At 35.9% G+C, this 20517-nt stretch overlaps 1 protein-coding gene and 1 long non-coding RNA gene across 3 annotated transcripts in view; one reads left to right on the top strand and one right to left on the bottom strand.

The window, feature by feature from the left end:
* Positions 1-257: 257 nt before the first annotated feature.
* The window catches only part of NDUFS4 (NADH:ubiquinone oxidoreductase subunit S4), a 98319-nt gene continuing 78059 nt past the window's right edge, over positions 258-20517 (bottom strand). Inside the window, exons 4-6 of one of the 2 annotated variants that reach the window (XM_045525073.2) lie at positions 18303-18376; positions 15166-15196; positions 258-476 (exon numbers count right to left, since the gene is read on the bottom strand). In XM_045525073.2, the coding sequence (XP_045381029.2) occupies positions 15168-15196; positions 18303-18376 (103 nt within the window). In that variant the 3' untranslated portion in view covers positions 258-476; positions 15166-15167. The remainder of the gene's footprint in view (positions 477-15165; positions 15197-18302; positions 18377-20517) is intronic. The other variant, XM_010966298.3, reaches the window with a different exon arrangement.
* On the top strand, positions 8912-10988 carry LOC141575991 (uncharacterized). Its single transcript, XR_012504138.1, has 3 exons — positions 8912-8977; positions 9498-9675; positions 10849-10988. It is a non-coding gene; the product is annotated as an uncharacterized LOC141575991 (long non-coding RNA).

Below are 20517 nucleotides of genomic sequence, written 5' to 3'. Positions count from 1 at the left end.
AATCAAAGAATTTTTAGGACAGTATTTTGATAATGATGGCTGGCAGTATATAAACCCTATTAACTTAAGAATGGCCATACAAAAGCAAGTGTAAAACTTAAATGCTGCAGCTGATTTCAAGCATTCCTTTTAACAGATTTTTAAGTGACGTAGTTTCCTAGAGGTATGACCTGAAAACCTTTCTCTATGTAGGAAATTATAGCATATTTAATTTGAGACATCAAAAAACATTTAAAATAGACACCACAAAATGTATCTGTAGTTTAAAGGTCAAATTTATTAGGAGATTAAGAGATGTATTATACATGGACTATAAATATTGCACAGCTGACTTTATTCACAGTCAAGCACAGAGATACAGTCAGTGCCAACCTATTTTGTGGATACTCTTGTTCTTTTGTTCCAAGAAAAGTTTGCGCCATAAGACTTGGACTTGGGTTTCGGAACCTTTCTCTCCTCAACATCATAGCTCCATCCTAGAAAACAAAAACAAAAACAAACCCACAGGAACAGAATTAAAGAGCATACCTGAAAAATACAGCAAGCAGAGGTTAACTTTCATAAATTTAATGTTCATTTATCACCAGGAGTACATGTCAACACACCTGAAATATAAATGCTTACTTAGTAATGTGTTCCCCTTTAATCCTGTGTAACAAGAGGGTCCAAAGTATTGCCTGAAGACGATTTACCATATCTAAAAGGTGTAACCTATGAGGTGGTTTGATTTCTCCTTGCTCAGTATTGTTCAAGTACCCATGGTTATGTATTATGTAAAAATTTCCACTCCTCTTTGTGGTTCAGAATGTGACTTCTTTAGTAATTGTAGTGAGGAAAATTGAACAATATAATACATCCCACTGTATTCTAAGAGCTGGTGCCTTTATAACAGTTTGGAGTTCAGTTGAAGTGATACAGAAAAACGTGTATCCACCTCTCTATATAAATCAGAGCTGGAGGAGACCATGAGCTTACTTGGTCGAGCTACCTGGACTTTGACAGGCTACTGATAAAATTCATAAAGTTTTTCAACATTTGTTTCAAGGGCTATTTATGTTAGAATCCCACTGAAGAATCTGATAACAATGCAAATTATTAGTCTTGACCAGAGGCTCCTCAGATCAGAATCTCTAGAGGGGACCTGGGGGATCTTCACTTAATTGATTCCAGGAGATTTCTGTGCATAGAAATTTGAGCACTACTGAGCCAAACTGCCTGTTCTCTTCTAAGACTTTATACCTTCTCTCCAAAGCCCTTCTTGGTGTTTTACAATTTTGAAAATTGAATTTATTTATCTCTATATCTCCTGCTTTAAGTCCAATTCTTCAGTTCTTCTAAGATATGGAGAAAAACCAAGTAAACATACTCCTTGAAAATATAATTAAGTCATGCTTGTACTCCCTAGTCCAAGCAACCTATCTATATAACTCACTTTCTTCATATGATCCATTTTCCATCCCTGTAATTTATCATTCTTCTCTCCCATAACTTTCCTCAAATAACTCATCTTGAAATACTTGATTCATGGCTGAATCATGCAGTCATATATAAAATATCCAAACTGAATATAATGTAGTCTAATTAAGTAAGCTGCTTAATCTTGTGAGTTGACATGAATTTCGTTCCTCTTGGTGAGTATTTGCTACCACAAAGCTTATGTTTCAACAAGCCTCTTAATTAGAATTCAATTTTGCCATAAAAGTGAAGACCGTGAAACTCAGATCTTCAAAGTATACTGTACTATGCCGATTTCAGTGTCCAAAAAAGGGGAAATAATGAATAATTTCACTGCTAGAACTCCATCTTCAAAGAAAGTCCATTTGCTATAAGGAAATGGAGAAGCAGGAAAGCAAATGAAACAAATGGTTTAAAAATACAAATGAAACATCAGAATCTAAGAGAGAAAATGTTTTGAGTACTTTCCTATCCTTGAAAAAGAGGGAAAAAAAAATCACAAAGCTACATCTTACTTTAATAGCACCTAAACTACTTATAAAATAGGTACACTAACAAGTGTTATTTGCATTTCAAAAAATTTACTAAAGAGCCTAAGAATAGTACCTGCTTTATAGACTGTTGTCAGGATTAAACAAGCTAATTCACATAAAGTGCTTAGAAAACATCTGGCATTTGTTACGTTCTATGAGAAAGGTCTTTTTCTAAAACCTGTATATGAATTAATATTATTTCCTTTATATAACTGAGGAAACTGAGGCACAGACTGGTACTAGCACAAGGTCACTCGGTGGGAAGGGGAAGAATCTGGATCTGAACATAGCCTCATTCTGGAGCCTGTGCCTTCATGTACTGTTACTTGTGGTTTATGGCAAGCACTCGATAATTGTTAAGCTATCATTTCTCCCTTAAATTTGATTTGCAACTTCCTAGCAACTCATCTTCCATATGAAGTATTAGTGTAAATAAAATTTCTGTCACATTGGAACCCATTAATTTTGAATTTATCATAGTTTGAATATAGTTAGGTATAATTTTGGCTAGTTATTAACTATAGAAAAGGGTTTTGGTAAGCAGATTAACATTGTGAACTGAGCATAATCTTAATATTAAGCACTTCCTACATTAATCAGCAAATGATGCTGATAATTATTAAAAATACTAAATTCAATAAAGCAGGTATAATAATATTTACTGAGCATTTGTTATGCATTTAATAAATATTATCAATTGCCTACCCAGTCCGTGTCAAGGACTGTTTAGGCACCAGAGGTAAAGATGCGAGCAAAAAATTCCCAAGCTGCTTCAAGTTAGTAGGGGAGAAGAAGTTGTAACTAAATGCATAGGATATTAGGTGCTAATATTGTAAGACCTACAATTAAAAATACAAACTAATGAGTACTGAAGAGAAAACATTTTAGAGAGGGTAGACAGGGAAACCTTCTCCGATCACATCTGAGTGGAGACCTAAAGGAGGTCACAGTTAGCCATGTGGATATCAGGAAAAAGAGCTTTCAGGAAAAGAGAACACAAGTTCAAAGAACTTAAGGCAAAAGCATGCCTGGTATTCTATGTTCCAGGTCCTGAGCTAAGTGCTTTAAATGTATTTTTATTGCGTTTTAAAACTGAGTTCATAGAGATTGTTTGGCTTATCAGGTAGGCATTATACATACCTTGATTTTATATTTAATTATGAGGAAAAAATAAAGCGTAGGGATGTTAAACAGGCAGCCTAAAGCCACATGACAAAGCCTGGATCTTAACTCATGTTAAATCTGTGCACCAAACCACCTCATAATAAAATGGCATTTCTTTAAAAATGTTCTGTAATTACAATTTTTATCTATTTCACCCATCTTCTTTCAATCTGTGTGATTTTCTAACTTTTTTTTTCCTGTTTATTTTGTAATGAGTTGAAAAGACTTTTAAGAATCCCCTGGAAAGTAAGTCTGTATGTCTCCTATATGTGTTCTCATCCAAAGGGAAGTGGTTTCTAGTGTAGATTCTATGTCTGGTTATAATAATTGTTGGTAAGTTACCCAAGACCTCCATGATCTTTTTGTGCCAAATGATGGGTGAGAGAACTTATGTTCTTCCCCTGCTCTGCCTCCCAACACAGACTCTCCAGCCCAATACAGACATCAGAAGAGGCACTAAAGAAGAAATGAGAAAGCACTTGGAAATATTTAGGAATTGGTATTATACACAAGCACATACCTGATAATCACTCTTATATACACAGTTAATCTTTCAACCACCAGGAAGAAAAAGAATTTTTTTTTAAACTGCATCAGAATGCAGACATAGCTGTATTATCTGTTCTGTCCATGGAGTCTCAAAACGTTGTCACTGCAATGTGAGAAGACTGGGGTTTTGTACACATAAAAGAACAACTGGTTTGGGTTTTCTCCTGGTAACTAAGCAGTGAGCTGACTCTTGGGAATTGTGAGCCAGATCATAGTTGCTGTTGATGGTGATAACAACAATAAATAGAAGTATCATTATAGGGATTGGAATGTGGATGGGCAAAACACCCTGTGAAAACAAACAAAAACACACATGGAAGAAACCTGCATTTGCTAATAGTATCCATCTCTATATTATCACTCTACCACAGGCACCCATAAGGATGTATAGGAGGAAAAGTTTCTTTCACTCATGTTTTTCTGTGGAAAACAACTCTGTTCCCAAAGCGACACAAGCAAGTGTGTTTCTCTAAGTAAAAGCAAAGAAGGGTATGAGGAAGTCTAATGACAATTCACAATAGAGGCTGAAACTCAAGGTACAGTCTACATAAATCTCCCTTTGGATTTTTCAGCAAACTTTTCTACTAGGTAGGACTGACATTACAATGAAAATTTGCTCTTTTTTGGAACCGTTAAGAATCTGACATTTCCAAGCATTCCCCTCCAGAGTTTTCCTTACAGCACCTGGACAAATAAATGTACTGGTCTCACTAAAAACTTCATACCAAAAAACAGGTGGTAAAAACAATGATGAGTGTTTCTCTTTATTTATATATTTACATACATTTTTATATAAAGGCTACTGGAGCAAGTGGTGAGCTTTAGCTAAAAAAACAACTATAAGAATAGCACTTAACTGACAGTGAACATTTGTACTTAATGGGTACATTACATGAATTTTATTCTTCCACTTCCTATCTGAAACTTGTTCTTAGAACATAATATAAGTTGCAAGAAATAAGACATTTAAGAATGGAATCGTATTTGTGAAATGTTTAAATTTCCCTAAGAATTTCTTTTTCAACCTTAAAGTTTATTTTTTTTTAAATAAACTTGAGTTTCTGAATGAGTTAATGGAAGTGAAAACATCTGCACTCGGAAGAATGCTTGTATAACATCAAGGTGTAGTCTGTGACAATGGTTTCATTTGTTGTTCTGTTGGGACACTGAAAACCAGTCCTTGCTCCTCCCAGCTGTGCAACAGAAGATGATCAAAGCAACTGAGTCCAAGGCAGCTGCCCCAGGGATGGGGTAAAGCTCCCAGGGCTGCCGTCACTTCCTACTGAGGAGAGCAGCCATATGGCATGGATTAACCACAAATCCAACCACCAGCACCTAAATGATCAGAAGCTGATTCCCTCTGCTGTTTCACACACTGGAATGCTTTCACAAAGATGTTTTGTACTTTAAGCCCTAGTATCAGAGAAATACCTCTGGCAAATGCTCCAGTAAACTTAAAATGTGATCTGTTAATATCCTATGCTCAATTTCCTTTTCAGAAATATGTCCATTTATTTTGTTGATCTCCAGACTGTGATTGAGATATTTTACTATGAGTGTTTGATATAATCTTTTCAAATGTTACCAAAAAACAAAAACAGAAAAGCCTCTGAACAAAACAGGATTCCAGTAATTAACTTATAAATTTCATGTGTGAGACAAATGAAAATCCCATTCATTTTTATTAACAGAAGTATTTTATTTACAGTTAAGTAATGCAAAAATAAAGAGAAACACTCATTGTTTTTACCGCCTGTGAAATATGTTACCTCTAGTAACCCTGGTTCAAGTTCTGTTAAAGGTTTTTCTCCTCCTATAACCTAATTGCAAACTCTGACATTATTTGGAAGTGAACTGTTTAATGATTTTTCCTACTGTCCATTTGTGTATAAAGCAAGAATGATCACATAATTTGGCATAAACTGATAACTGGCAGTCACTGCTAACAAAAGCATGGGATCAGAATAGCAGAGACTGGGAGGCCAAAGTGAGGTATGTTGGTACTTGGAAAGTTTCAAGATCCCTCACCAGGCTATGTACCCATATTATGCCTGGATGAAAGCAAAGCATCAACTTAAAATATAATTGAAGTGGGGGAGAGGAAGAAATACAGCTTTTCAGGAATTTCATTTTAAAAGTTCCTCTATTTGAAATTCCCAAGTATCTAATATTTTGGAAGAGAAGAGGAGATTCAAAATAATTTAAAATTATCTTAGATCTCCCTTTAGAAAATATTATGAAGAAATGTATTTTGGATACATTGGCAAAGCAAATCTTTCCACAAAAATTATAAAAACTGGATTAGTAACACCCTACACTTGCCACAGTTGCAAAACCTAAAAGAAAAGAGGGGAAAAAAAAGGAACATTTGATGTAATAGTTATCGGCCCCTTAAATTTTATCTGTTCAAATAATATAGTGGCTATACAGTATTGTTTTGGAGCCACATTATTCAGAATTTGCCGTAAAACAAACTGGTTTGTGTTCCAAAAGTACATTTGAAAATCCAGTATTAGAAATTCAGAATACATTTTTCTAGAGAAAGAAACTACATAACAATGATAGATGTCCAAAAATCAGTCTCAGAGATTTTGATGTAATTGGTCTGGGGTGTGGTCTGTGCAGAGGGATTTCCAGAGTCCTATGTAACCCATAATATACTAAAACCTCACTAAGCCACCTTGTATAACACTCTTATTTCAGATTTCAACAGAGAATCTAAGGAATTCATGTCTGTCTGTCTCTCCTTAGCAGTCAAGTTGAACGTTCCCCTAGCCATAAGATGGCCAGTACCTGGGACTGGGGATTGGGAAGAGTTACAGAGAAGAAAAATTTTGTGCTTCAGTATATAGACTATGCAGTGTTTACAGCATACCAATCATAGTTCATTGTTTTTGAGCTATTTTGCAATTCTGAAAGTTGTATGTACAAATAATCTCCATTATTTGCAGATTCTGTATTTGTGAATTCACCTACTCACTAAAATTCATTTGTAAACCCAAAATCAATACTGATGCTTCCATGGTCATTCGTGACACGCACAGAGCAGTGAAAACTTTGAGCCACCCAACACGTGCTCCAGCTGAGGTCAAACAAGGTAACGCTCTGCCTTTTGTTTCAGCTCTCACACTGTAAACAAGTATCCTTTTTGTGGTCTATTTACAGCTACATTTTTTGCATTTTTGTGGTTCTTATTGGTAATTTCACTGTTTAAAATGATCCCCAAGTGTAGTGGTTTAGTGCTTTCTAGTGTTCCTAAGTGCAAGAAGGCTGTGATGTGTTCGATAATCTGTGTTAGATAAGTGTCATTCAGGTATAATGCTGTTGGCCTTGAGTTCAATACATTAAATAAGGCGTCTTTAAACAGAAACACACGTAACAAGATGATGTATTGATCATCTGACAAAGTATTGTGACCAGAAGCTCACAAGAATCTAGCTCTTTATTTTCCCTAGAGCAGTATTTCAGCATTCCCTAGCTTAGTGTTTGTGGTGACTTTATAGAACTACCATGAATAATGAGAATCAACAATGCATGGATATAAATTCTGCCCTACCTGGTGACTCCCCTGGCCTTGGAAAAACCAATTCATCTCAACATTCTTTTACTCTATATACATTTGTGCCGTATCATCTTTTCCTTTGAACTGATTATAACATTTGACAGGCTCACTTATTTTGTGAGTAAAATAAATTCTTCACATGTTCACCTATATCCATATTAAGTCATGATCTTACCTTTTTCAGGATATATATATATATATATATATATTTTTTTTTTTTTTTTTAATTTTGTAGATCCTACTGAGATGCCTAATAGGTTCAACCACTAAAGCCAGGCAACCTTCTTCACCAGAAGTGGTAGACCTTATTTTAAGCCCAGGCATGTGTTTTCTTGTCTTCTTTATATAAGAACTTTGCTGATTCTCTCATTGTTCTAATTTTAATTTTGTTCTCTACTGTTTGGGAAGTTGATTTCATGGGCTGATCATTTAATGATTCCTTTAAATGGACTAAAGGTTTTAGAAATCCATTCTCTGTTGGGTGAGAAAAGACACAAAATCTGGTTTGTTAATCTTTTCTATTTGATCTCAAAAAAAAAATGAAGAAGTTGTACTCACTGAGAAAAGAACAGTTCTTTGGTATGGACCAGTGAATATTTTAATTCTGTGTTTACTATTAACTCATGGCTGAAATTTTAGAATTGAAGTTATAAATTCTTTGTGTGACTTTATGTCTATTAATTCAGAAAGGTCTTTTCTTATTATGTGTTTGGGTAAAGTTTTTCTACCTCCAGATGAAATTAACAGATATAAAAATCTCTTTAAGAGGTTCTGTTCTGATTGGCTTACAAAGAATATACATGCTTATGTAAGTAGAATATTCCTAAAATAAGGAAATTAAACTTCTAATATTTTCAATGTGCTAGATTTAAAAAGTATTCTTACAGAACCTACCAAACACTTAAGAATTCAAGTTCAGATAATATAAGTAAACTTTCGGCAAATGGCAAATTTAATAATTTTTGTTTAATAGAAACAGCTATATATAATGTAACACAAGCACAGAATTTTACTCTACTTGAGTATGTTCTTTCTAAACTTATACAAGTTTTCTAATCGAATAAGCTGACATTACTTCTGTTTAATGTTTACAATTCTGCAAAATATAAATCTGTTTATCCACAACGATTCATTATTCTGACAATTTTATTTCACAGTAATTAATGTTTTGTGGGATGTCACCTTGAAAATGGATTTCCAAGAACCTGAGTTAACATAAAACCTTAAATATTAATGAATATTAGATACCAAGATCATTTCTGCAATAAAATACTGAGCCATTAATTACTAAAAAAAATTTATATACTTTTGCTTCTTATTTTTATATGCTGTAGTGAGGCTTTATCTTTGGGCTTGTTAATGGACATGTTCATTTTTGCCACTTGGAGAAGTTGGACTATAAAGAATGCACACAGTTGTGGAAAGTTGTGTTATGTGTATTTATGAGCTTTGCTAGTCTATAAAATGCTTACGTGTAACAGTTTTCAATTGATCTCTGTTTCTTCTATGAAATCAAAGTAACTTTGGTCAAAGAAATACTTAGTGTATATATAAACGAAACTCTACTGGTAGCAATGGTGGCAGAGAGGTATAACTCTGTATGCAAGGTAATGAGATGTGTTCTTGTTTACTAAGGGGAAAGAGAACAGTTCGGTCCTAAAGTAAAACAACTGTTTCAGAATGAGAAAGAATGGTGAAGACAAAATCTGAATGGGTACGGAAAGTTATGTAAGATTTGCAAAAAGGAAATTTTATTTGCCTTAGATACAGTATATCTGAAAAATAAGTCTGAAAATCTACAAAGTGTGTTAAAATCTTAGCAAGGTTTGCTCAATTTTGATGGGCTTGTTTCATTATTTCACCTTCACCTACAATATATTGCCTTCACCAATAATATAAACCGTAATTCTTTTTGTCTAATCTGCCTAGACTGCAAAGATTCTGTGGCTTAGCAGAATAACTTTATCTCCTTTATGCTAATTTTAAGTACTTGATGACTTATGTAAGAGCTCATGTTCTATACCGTTATGTTAACTTCTGCGTTTATGAGCTTTACTGTCACTTTAAAATGAGCAGCCAAAAAGTCTCTCAGGCATCCATGATCCTATTCTTTCCTAAATGTTCAAATCTATTGAAAATTTTTGGGTTTTGCCTCCCCCAAGTCAAATTTTAAATGTAAAATAAAATATTCAGAATGTCTTTGCACCTAAAATCATCTCTTTGATTTTCCACAGGCTCTCTGGGGAACCTCAAAGATGCAGTCTTTCAACTCTGTAAAAAGAGAAGTGCTAAAAATAATTAGTTTTATTTGATCTGTTACTAATGATGAGCTACATGGGAAGAGTTGTCATGTCAGAAGAGATGCTTAACCATCCTGAGGTTAAATCTATATATGGATAAAATGTTATTAGTGTAAGTATTTCACAAATTGTTGCTATATGCTAACTATAGGGGTGTGTCAATGCCCTCACTGTCCTTGATAGGTTTTAGTTACCTGAGTCCTGGTGCTGCCTTGCCTGTTACAGAAAGCAGTATAAGTTATCAGTCACAATTTCAGTTACTTTTTAAAATCTTAACTTAGTTGTTTGCATCTTTACTTCTTTAGTTTGGCTCTTCTATATGTCAACTGGGAACCCATATCACATATCTATGAAGTTTTATTAATGTACAGATGTTCAGGACCTGCCCTAGACTTACGGAATCTTTTTACTTGATATATTTTTGGTATATTCTTATATGTTCAGTATATTCATAGTATATTATGGCTCAGGATTATTCTGTCACATGAAGATTTTTCTCTGTAAAGATTATATTCATCTGTTTTTATAAACTAGATGAATATTCACTGTTTTCTTTGAAAACAGGCTTAACTGTGTACAGTTGTTTTGTCTATAACATTTTTTGGAATGCCTTTAAGTTGTATTATCCTTGTTATGATCTATCATACATTCCACTTTTGAAATTCATCAGTAAATGCTAACTACATCCATTTTAAGTCTTTTATCATTTATGGATAGGTTTTTAATTTTACTCTACTACTTCCCTAAGAATTCTTGCAAACAGCTACAGGCAGAGAGCTTTGTCTTCAACAAAAAAGAGACCGTCTCAGCCCTGTGGAGAAGGACTATTTTAGGTACTTTTGGGTACAGGCTTCTGATGGCATCACTTAAACAATTATAAAACCGTATCAGTGGACTGAAGACAATTTCTAGGACTCTGCTTAAGAAGCAGATACATTTATGATCCAGTGAAACAAAAATTAGTTATATAGGACTGAATAAATTGATGAGGTAATTCTAGCTTTTTTTTGGAATATTTTTGATACTGTTTTTAATGTTCTATTTCCTGGATGTGTAAGTTCTTTCCCTTTCCTCCTGAGGTAGCTGTAACTCATTACAATTTAACAGAGTTTGTCAACTAAAACTTGTATCATTTGTAAATGATATCTTATTCTCCCTACATGATCTCTACAGAATTCAAGAACTCTGGTTGAATATTCTGATTTTCATGGCAATACATATATGTACATGTTATGTTCAATCAACATGTATATGTTCAATAACACTATGTCTTCCTTTTTATTAGAACATAATTGGAAACAATGGTTATGTAACCAAAACCTTATCTGGAATGGCATGCTGAGGATGATGCTCATTTATTCAGGTATGACCAAACATTTCTAAGGAATTAAAGTTCACTTTATGGAGCCAATGCTTCCAAAGTTCTTCCATGGAAAGTGGTCTGGCACGAGGGCTTACAAAGTTCTCTAACATAGTAAGGAACCTCAGGATATTTTGAGGACCTTAGAATATTTTGGGTCTTTGAGAAGGAAATAATTTGCCCGATTTAAGAGGTATCATAGGAGAAATCTGGTGGCAAGTTACTGGATTGACTTCCTAGAGGCTTTGAAAAATCCAATTTGAGATTCCTTGTGAAATTTTCAGCAAACTTAAGAAAGTTTATGTGGTAAAGAGCCGCAGAATATGCCACCTCAACACGTGCCTCTTTGGCAATAAGGATTATCTTGAGCTGGCTATTTTTTAAGAAACAGTAAACAAAGGAAAACCTTTGAAAACAGAAGTTGCCCTTTTGTGAGGGACATTTACATTTTATAAGGGAAATTTCCATTTGTAAGGGTGTCTCCCTCCCTGTAGCAGAAGAGGAGGGATGACTAAAACTCTAGAAACTAATCAATGAACCTAAATCTACATTACAACCGTACCTTTGTTTATGATACTTTGCCTGATAACCTTCCATAACTCCCTGCCCACAGTATCTCGTCTTTAACTGGAGATAGTATTGAAGGACTAAGAAACTGACATGAGAGAAATGAACAGCAGAAAATCAAACAAAAGTTTAATAACATATATGCATGAGAGAGACCCAGGAGAACGGAGTAATTCACCAAAATTGCTGAAGCCCTCACCTTACAAACCATCCTCAGCTAAAGACAAAAGGGGATGTTGAGGGCTGAAGAGTCTGTTCTGTGAGGTTACCAGGAAAAGAATAGTAAACAAGGGTAAGGTTGTTATGCAGATTTAAGTCACTGCCTTCTCCATTGATAAGAGTTTCTGGAGATAAGGCCATCCCCCTCTTCTGGGTACAACCAGGGAAACAGCATTACAAGTGGAGATTTTCCTTACAAATGTGAATGTTTCTTACAAAAGGGTAGGCTTCTGCTTAGTTTTCAGAGTTTTTCCCATGTCTGCTGTTTCTTGGAAAATAATCAGCTTAAAATAATCAATATGCCAAAGAAATATATTTTGGGGTGGCAAATTCTGCTCCCCTACAGAGTAAAATAAATCCTTTAACCAGCATTTTAAATCTATATGAGGGTTACGATTCTTACCTTTGTTTTGAAAGTTGTCTTTTAATACATATAAAGATGTGAGGTTAAGACCCCCATTAGAAGGTTTAAGTTAGGTGGAAATACAGACCTTGCTGATGGTGTCCACTTCTGGAAGAATTCTAAATTCTGGGCTGCGACTCTAATTATCTCTATTTTCCTGAATTCAGGGCCCAACCTGTCTGCTTCCTTCCCTGCTTCTCCCTTCTATTACTTCAGTGGTGGGTTTTCCTCCCCAATAGACCCACTATTGCAGTTTCATAGCTCTGTAGTCCTATTCCTGAAGGAAACTCTCCTCTATTTTAAGAATTTCAAAGAGTTTTTACAGCTAACAACAATGAGAAAAACACAGGGGGTAAAATGACATACCAGAGGAAAGTCACAAAGTTTCAAATCAGATCAAATGGTAGGGGGGAGCCATTTCTGGTTTCATTAGCATGCAAATAGAGGTAGACCCTAACCTTCTTAGGGAAATTTTCCATAGCTTCCACCTCCCCTTGAGCATGCAGCTTCTTTCTCCTCCCCCACTCTTCCACCCCAACATGAAACAAGGAAAGACAAAAGCCACATGGTGAGAAAGGTGGGTCTCTTCATACACAAACAACTAAAATAAGGTTCATCTACATTTCAGAGGAAACCTCAGATAACCTTTGTAAAAGAAAGAGGATCTTTGAAGAGGTCCTCTGGAGTATACGCTGAGGAGCTCAAAGGTAGACCTTTGGGATGAGGCTCTGGGGTTATAACCAAAAGACACAGGGGTATTTATAGTTTCTTTACTTTGTATCTGTTGGGGGAGGGAGAAGAGGTGGGGAGTGGGGTGGGGGGTGGGGAAGAAGCCATGGGAGAGCATTCAGTCTTTTCTTCTATCCCACTCCCCAGTTCATAGAACCAGCTTCCACAGGAAGTGAGGTAAGGTGAGAAGGGAGACCCAGGCAGAAAAGACAGAAGCAGAAGGGTAGTTGGAGCAATCAGCAATAGCAGGAAACAAACTTTTTAGTCTCAGAAATGAGGGCATTCTTATGTAAAAAGATGGACCGACACAATACCTTATTTGATTAGGAAATTGAAAATAGGTGATTAACAAGGGTTTTATGATATAATATAGGTCTCTTTTAGCTATTTAATTTCATTGTTATATCCTTGATTCACACTGGAGAACAGAACAGCATTTCTTAAGTAATAAAATGTGAACTTTTCAAAGATAGAGATAAAGCCTTCCTATTTCTTATGTTCACCATAGAATATAAATGAAATATTTAGAATACATATATAATCTTATATAGCTTGAAGTACTCTAGATCAGTTCTGTCCAATAGAAACAATGTGAATCATACACAGAATTTTAAATTATCTAAGACATTTTTAAAAATGACTAAAAAGAAACAGGTAAAACTTAAATCATTATTTTCCTAGCCCAACATATATATGAAATATTTTCATTTTAATATGTAATCAATATAAAATTATTAGAGATATTTAATGCTTTTTTATACTAAGTCTTTGCAATCCAATGTATATTTTATACTTAACAGCACACCTCAGTTCAAACTAGACACACTTCAAGTGCTATATGGCCACATGCTTCTCTATATTAATTTTTAAGATCTACCAGCAGCATAATACTGAGAAAACACTGGACTTGGAAACTAGAAACTTGGGCCGTATCAGTTAGGAGCTATATGATTGATATTAGTCTTGTTTTATTAACTTCTCTAGGTCTCAGTATCCTTTAAAAAGAAAAAGTTTAGAACAAATAACATATAGCTTTCACATAACTCAAATTATAAAATGATCATCTTAAGTACACTGGAATATACTTCAAGTTTCTAAGTATTAATAAACTCAGGATAAGCAAAACTAATTAACTTGACAAAATTTATTGGTTGTATTTTGTAAATACTCAAATATAAGAAATTGCTAATTGTGCTAATCATTCTACTATAATTTTTTTTCCAGATTTCTACTTAGAGGAAATTAACAGTTATTCTAAAAGATAGACCAAGTAGCCAAATTAAACTGATTTAGGGAAAAGTTTAAAACATGATCTGGAGAATAATTTCTAACATCACTAAATGTACTGTTCAAATTCACTGATATTTATTGAGCACATTAAAAAAGGAAGATAAATGATACTGAGTGTGTTTTCCCTGGTAGGTGCTTATAATTCAGTAGGCAGGGTAAAATATTACAGTTTGAGTAAGAAGACTATGCCTTATTTAACTAATGATCTCCAGAACCTAGCCACCTGTGCTGGCATGTCGCAGGGTGCTCAACAGTGTATGAATGAATGTGATACAAAAAAAGTAAAACACAATACCATACTATACGAGTTGTAAGAAAGGAACAAATCAATCAGTCTGGAAGTTTAAGGGAAGAGAGAGCACATTCATTTGGGGGTGGGAAAAAGGAATCAGGAAGAAGATTAACATTTAAAATGTATTTTGAAGACTAGGTTGAAGTTCACAGGCAGGGATAAAGATGAGAAAGGGAACAGCATGAGGAAGGTTGTAGATGGAAGAAAGTAGATAGCAGGTTTGGGGATAAGGGCAGAAAGGAGAGTTGAGGCATAGTGAAGTTATTGCTTATATTGTGATGAACTTGAATTGTCACTAAAGTACTAACCTATCAGTTAAGGAGCATATCTATTAAACTTAGGCCTTTCAAGGTGTTTGAATAGAGTATTTTGGATTTATAAAAATGTCAGAGAAGAAAGGGTCTCAGTATTCAGGTAATACATATAACTGTTTAGACCAGGGGTCAGTAAACAGCCAAACAGAAAACAGGGGTCACATGGTCTCTATTACAACTATTTAATTCTACTGTTAGAGCTGAAAAGTCATAGACAATATATGAATGAATATAACTGTTAAAACTTGCTCACTCACTCACAGGTATATGGCCTTGATAATGCTACTTAATGTCTCTTAAACATCAGTCTCCTTGGACTATAAAATGGGAATAACTGTTCCTGCTTCATAGAGCTGTAGTGCGAATTTAAGAATGAAAAGCACTTAGCATAGTGACTAGCTCATGATTTAAGTGTTTATGAATGTTACCTTTAGCAATGATGATATCCATTACCTGAGTCTGAAAGAGAATTATAAAGCATTAAAAGTGTTTTCTAGAAAGCAACTCGTTCTGGAAATCTTGTTCTTCATTGTAATGATACTCTACAGGGCAGTCTTTTATGTCAAGGGAGATGATGGTCATAACTTTTTCTTTTAAACCATTTAAAAGTAAAGGAAATGAGAAAACTAAGGAGATGAAAGGTAGGTTATTCATTTTCAGAGCAGTCCAAGTGCACAAATTATCTTTTTGTGTGGTAGTTGTACCCTAACCTCCTATTTCTAGATACTACTGCAAGGTAAACATTTAATGCTCATAAATGAATTGCCAGATTTTACTATCAACACAGAATTATCTATAGTAACAAAAACATTTTTCCATCTAACACATACGCTGCATAAGGCACTGGGCTAGACAGTACAGAAATAAAGATATAGATGAGCTGGTCCATGGGCTTGACATCCCTAAATCTATAGTTTTTGAGCGTTACCCAATCCAACTTCTCCTTTCAAAGATGAAGAAATAATATTTATCAAAGTCAAAGGTATAGTGAAATACAACTTGCTCAAGCTCTCCTGTTGGGTAGACAATTATAGAATAAGAATCCTAGTTACCAGCCTCTTAATCCAACAGTCTTTACATATTAGTGCTTCTGAATCATTTCTTTTTAATGCCTTAACTTACCAGAACATTGGTTCACACAACCTTAAATAGCACTAGCTCAAAACAAAATGTTTGGTTTGGAGGGGAGGGGAGCATCCATTTGTATGCCCCTCCACCACTATGTACTTACCCAAGAGGAAAGAATGGAGGGGATGCTAGGCAATTTGGAAAAGACCCTCCACCCCATGATTCTGTACCACTTTAATGTTGTTCATTTAGACTTGCCACCACAATAGCTATGGAAATAGGACTTACCTATGTAAAGACATATATTGCAAAATGTTAAATAAATGAGACATCCCAAGTACTATATCGAATTCAAGGGTGGAATAATCATTGAGGATTTTCTCGGGGAAGAAGAGTGGCTTCAAATTCTTGAGTAGAGGAGAATATTTTAGAAAATCCATGATTTCACCAGATAGCAAGTGTCCATTATATAGGTTTTATGCTAAGTGCTAGAAACAAAGCAGTGACTAAGGTCAATATAATTTCTGTTAGCTTGTAGGTTAAGATTCCTGATCCACTGTTAGTCTACAGTTTTACAAGGTACCATCTACTAATCTTTTTCAAGTTACACAGTCTATTGACTTTGATAATGTGCCTCAATTCTCGTTTCCTCGGGAGACAGAAATCAGACTGGAGGAACACTTGATTTCAACAGTGGCAGTGATTAGTTCACACCTGCAATTCACATGTCAACTATAATCATGCAGTCCTTGTGCCCACTCAGAGACTAGCCAGCTATTTAACAGTTTAATTAGACTTCCTGTTATTAAACTCACGCTACAGACATTTTCGAGGTGTCAGACATGAAATATGGCAGGCTGCAAAATGAAAAACATTAACAGAACTATTGTTGATAAGCTATATTATAATTTGTAAAAGAGCAATGTAAATGTGAAATTAAAATAATATTTTAAAGACTATGACTACTTTGAGAACAATTATGTAATTCAAAAATTTGGAAACTGCCAAAAAAGTGTCCACAAGGAAACGCACTTATGAAATCTTTTTCTTTTCTTTTCTTTTTTTTTTAAATTTTAGAAGTCTACCACTGGGGCTCAGAGTATAGCTCAGTTGGTAGAGTACATGCTGAGCATGCACGAGGTACCTGGTTCAATTCCTAGTACATCCATTTGAAAAGGAAAAAAAAAAAAAGTCTACTACTAATAAAATAAACTGATGATATACTATTATATACTTAACTATATTCTAAGCACTTTACTTTTATTAACTCAATCCTTCCATTCCTTCCTGTACAAAGTCATACAAATAGAGATCTGCTATGGATTCAGACCCAGGCAGTTTGGCTTCAGCCTTAATCACAAGCTATATAATACTAATTTGGGATGAAAATATTTCAGACAATATTTATAGTGCTTTCACATTTATGTGTCAAATATGTTAGATAACACTAATAATCTTTAACACTTATTTATTACTGCCTTATAGGAATAATGTACTTAAATGGGCATTATCTTATTCAAATAATTGGACCAAAGAGAACAACAAAATGCAGCAGGTACAAATAAATGCACAGTAGTGCATTTAAATCCAAGAGAGAAACAGCAGAAATAATAGGTAGAGGGAGGTAAGGGTCAGAACTAATAGTTACCAAGTATCTATTATGTATCAGGTTCTGGACTAAGTACACCTTGAGATAAGGACCATTATTTCAACAATGAAGAAACATTAAGTCCACGATGAAATTAATCCAGAATAATGTAGCTTCAAGTGGCATAATAAGAATTAGAATTCACACTGCCTCCATTCACTACTGAACAGCAGAAAATGAGGAAAAAAAGACATTTTGCACTTTTGTTGATAGCAAGACCAATACAGGCCAACAGTTTTAGGTGGCTACCTCAAAAGTTAATATACTCTTAAGCTGTATTAATATCATTGTAGAGGTGAGATTATGCTTGGTACTAGATGCATCATGTCTATAAAGGTGGCAAATGTAGACTTAGGGCTCACATGAAATTTTAGAGGGAATATGATCATAACTATTTTCAAATAACTGAAAAGCTATTAGGTGGAGTAACAGACATGAGATTTTGGCTGAAAGTAAGAAAATAATAAACAGAGATGTCAAAACTGGAATGGGTTGCCTTATGAAATGTTTAATTACAGTTTAAAAACCAAATGTTAGTGATTCTGCAGAGGGAGTCGTAAACAAGGTAGGAGTTAGACAAGTTTTATTCCCTGCCTCTACTTCAAATTTAGAGCAGTTTGACTTTTACATGTTATATGTGCATGTCCTCTTAGATTTTTTTAGGGGGGAGAGGGTGTATTCTGATGCTGTAAAAAAATAAAATCTAAAAACCACTAGATTAGATACACTGAAAGACTTCGTTCAACTTAATGACAGTCAGGGAGACAGAATGTGATTAAGGTTAAGAACATAAAATCATATCTTGATTTTATCATTTGTCAAAGGAAAATAAAAACAGACCAAACTTACCATTTTTTTCTGCAAAGGCAACTGCATCTTCTTTAGTACTGAAAGTTAGAACCATGTTGGACAAGGGATCAGCCCTGTAAGAAATAATTTTTTTTTTCAGAATTTAACATTAAGCTTTTGCTGGAAACACAAATCAATATTTAAAATAAAGTAAAATGTTTAGAAAACAAACCATCACTATACTATCAAATAAGTACACTACTGATGAAATTACTTATTTTAAATAATTCCTTTAAAACTTAACTGTCTGAATATGTTTTTCTGTGTTAAATCTGGGAGTTTTTTTAACATGTATTGTCAAATTAAAAATCTGTAATTGCAAAAACATTCAGCAATGTTTAGTCTCTAGAATCATTTATTCAACTTAAGAGAAAAAAGAAAGAAAAATTAGAGTAGGGAAAAAAAAAACCCAAGAGGAATTTCAAACTAACCTTATAAATTCAGTACCAAAATTAGAAGGAGCTGGGCCAAGATGGTGAACTAGGAAGACCCTGAACTCACCTCCTCTCATAGACACACCAAAATTACAACTATTTACAGAGCAACTATTGAGAAAACCCAGAATCTAGCAGAAAAGACCATCTCTAACTAAAGATATAAAGAAGGAACCAAAGTGAGACTAGTAGGAGGGGGAGACTCACAAACAGGAGGATAATTACAATGCAGTTTCTCCCCAAGGAGCAAGGAGTCTGAGCCCCACATGAGGCTCTCAAGCCTGGAGGTTCTGCACTGGGAAGACAAGCCCCCAGAACATTTGGCTTTGAAGGCCAACAGGGCTGTGGGAAATAGAGACTACCTCTTAAAAGGTTCACACAAAATCTCACACACTCTGGGATCCAGGGAAGAGCGGTAATTTCAAGGGAGACTGGGTCAGATCCTTTTGCTGATCTTCCAGAGTCTCCTGGAGAGGCAGGAGGCAACTGCAGCTCACCCTGGGGACTTAGAAGACTTTTGGCAGCAGCCGTTTGGGGGAGCTCATTCTACTACAAGGACAGTGTTACTGACAAGTGCCATTTTTGGAATCCTGTCTAGCTTATTAGTACTAGAACCTGGCCCAGCCCACCAACCTGTAGGCACCAATACTGTGGTGCCTCAGGCCAGGCAGTTAGCAAGGTGGGAACAGCCCCACACACTAGGAAGCAGGCTACCTTAAGACCTCCTGAGCCCATAGCTACCCGGGACATGGCCCTGTCCACCAGAAGGCCCTGTAGTCAGAGGCCCCAGGACCACTGCCGACCCTAAGCTTGGCATACAAAACCCAGCCCACCCACCAACAGGCTAGCACCAGCCCTGGGATGCCACGGGCCCCTCAGTCAGCTGTCCTAGTGTCTGGAACCACCTACAGGCGAGCCAAAACCAGCTCAAGGACCCTCAGGGTCCTGCAGCGAGAGGTCCTGGGACCCAGCTCCACCTACCAGTGAGCCAGCAAAAAACCACAGGACTCGGCTTCATGCACCAGTGGGAGGACATTAGCCCCCAGATCCTGGGCCCAGACTCTGCCCACCAGCAAGTGGTCACCAACCCCAGGACCACTGCAGCTCCACAATCTGCCTTATCAGGACCAAGCAAACATACCAGCAGGCTGACATCAGCACTGAAACACCTTGGACTACTAAGCCAGCTGACATGGGGTCCAGCTCCCTGCACCAGGGTGCCAGCACTAGTGTTGTGACACCACAGAACCCACAGCTAGCCATGTCAGAAAACAAACCCACCCACCAGTAGGCTGACACTAGACCCTGGAACCCAGCCCTACCAACCAGTAAGCCAGGACTAGCTCCATGCCCTCCTGGGGTTCCACAGCCAGCTGCCTCTGCACAAGGTAAGGCCTGGTGAAAAACTGGACCAGGGGCCACCCACGCCTACCAAATTGCCCACAGTAGTCCGCTTGCCACAACAGAAGGACCCACGCACCCCACGTAAGGGGCAACCCCTAGATCATATAGCTTTAGTGATGAGAGAGGAGCATGGTGCTGGGATGCAGAGAACATTTCCTATAAAAGGCCATTTCTCCAAGGCTGGGAAACATAACCAACCTACCTTCTATTTATATAGAAACAAAAACAGAAAATTAGGCAAATGAGGCGAGAGGATGACGTTCCAAACGAAGGAACAAGATAAAACCCCAGAAGAACTGAGTGAAGATATGCAGTCTATCTGATAGAGTTCAAAGTAATGACTGTAAAGATGATCAAAGAAATCGGAAGAATGAACA

The sequence above is a fragment of the Camelus bactrianus genome, chromosome 3 (assembly GCF_048773025.1).
Source record: "Camelus bactrianus isolate YW-2024 breed Bactrian camel chromosome 3, ASM4877302v1, whole genome shotgun sequence".
NCBI lineage: Eukaryota > Metazoa > Chordata > Mammalia > Artiodactyla > Camelidae > Camelus > Camelus bactrianus.
The sequence above is the reverse complement of the archived record's forward strand: the minus strand, read 5'-3'. Positions and strand labels throughout refer to the sequence as shown.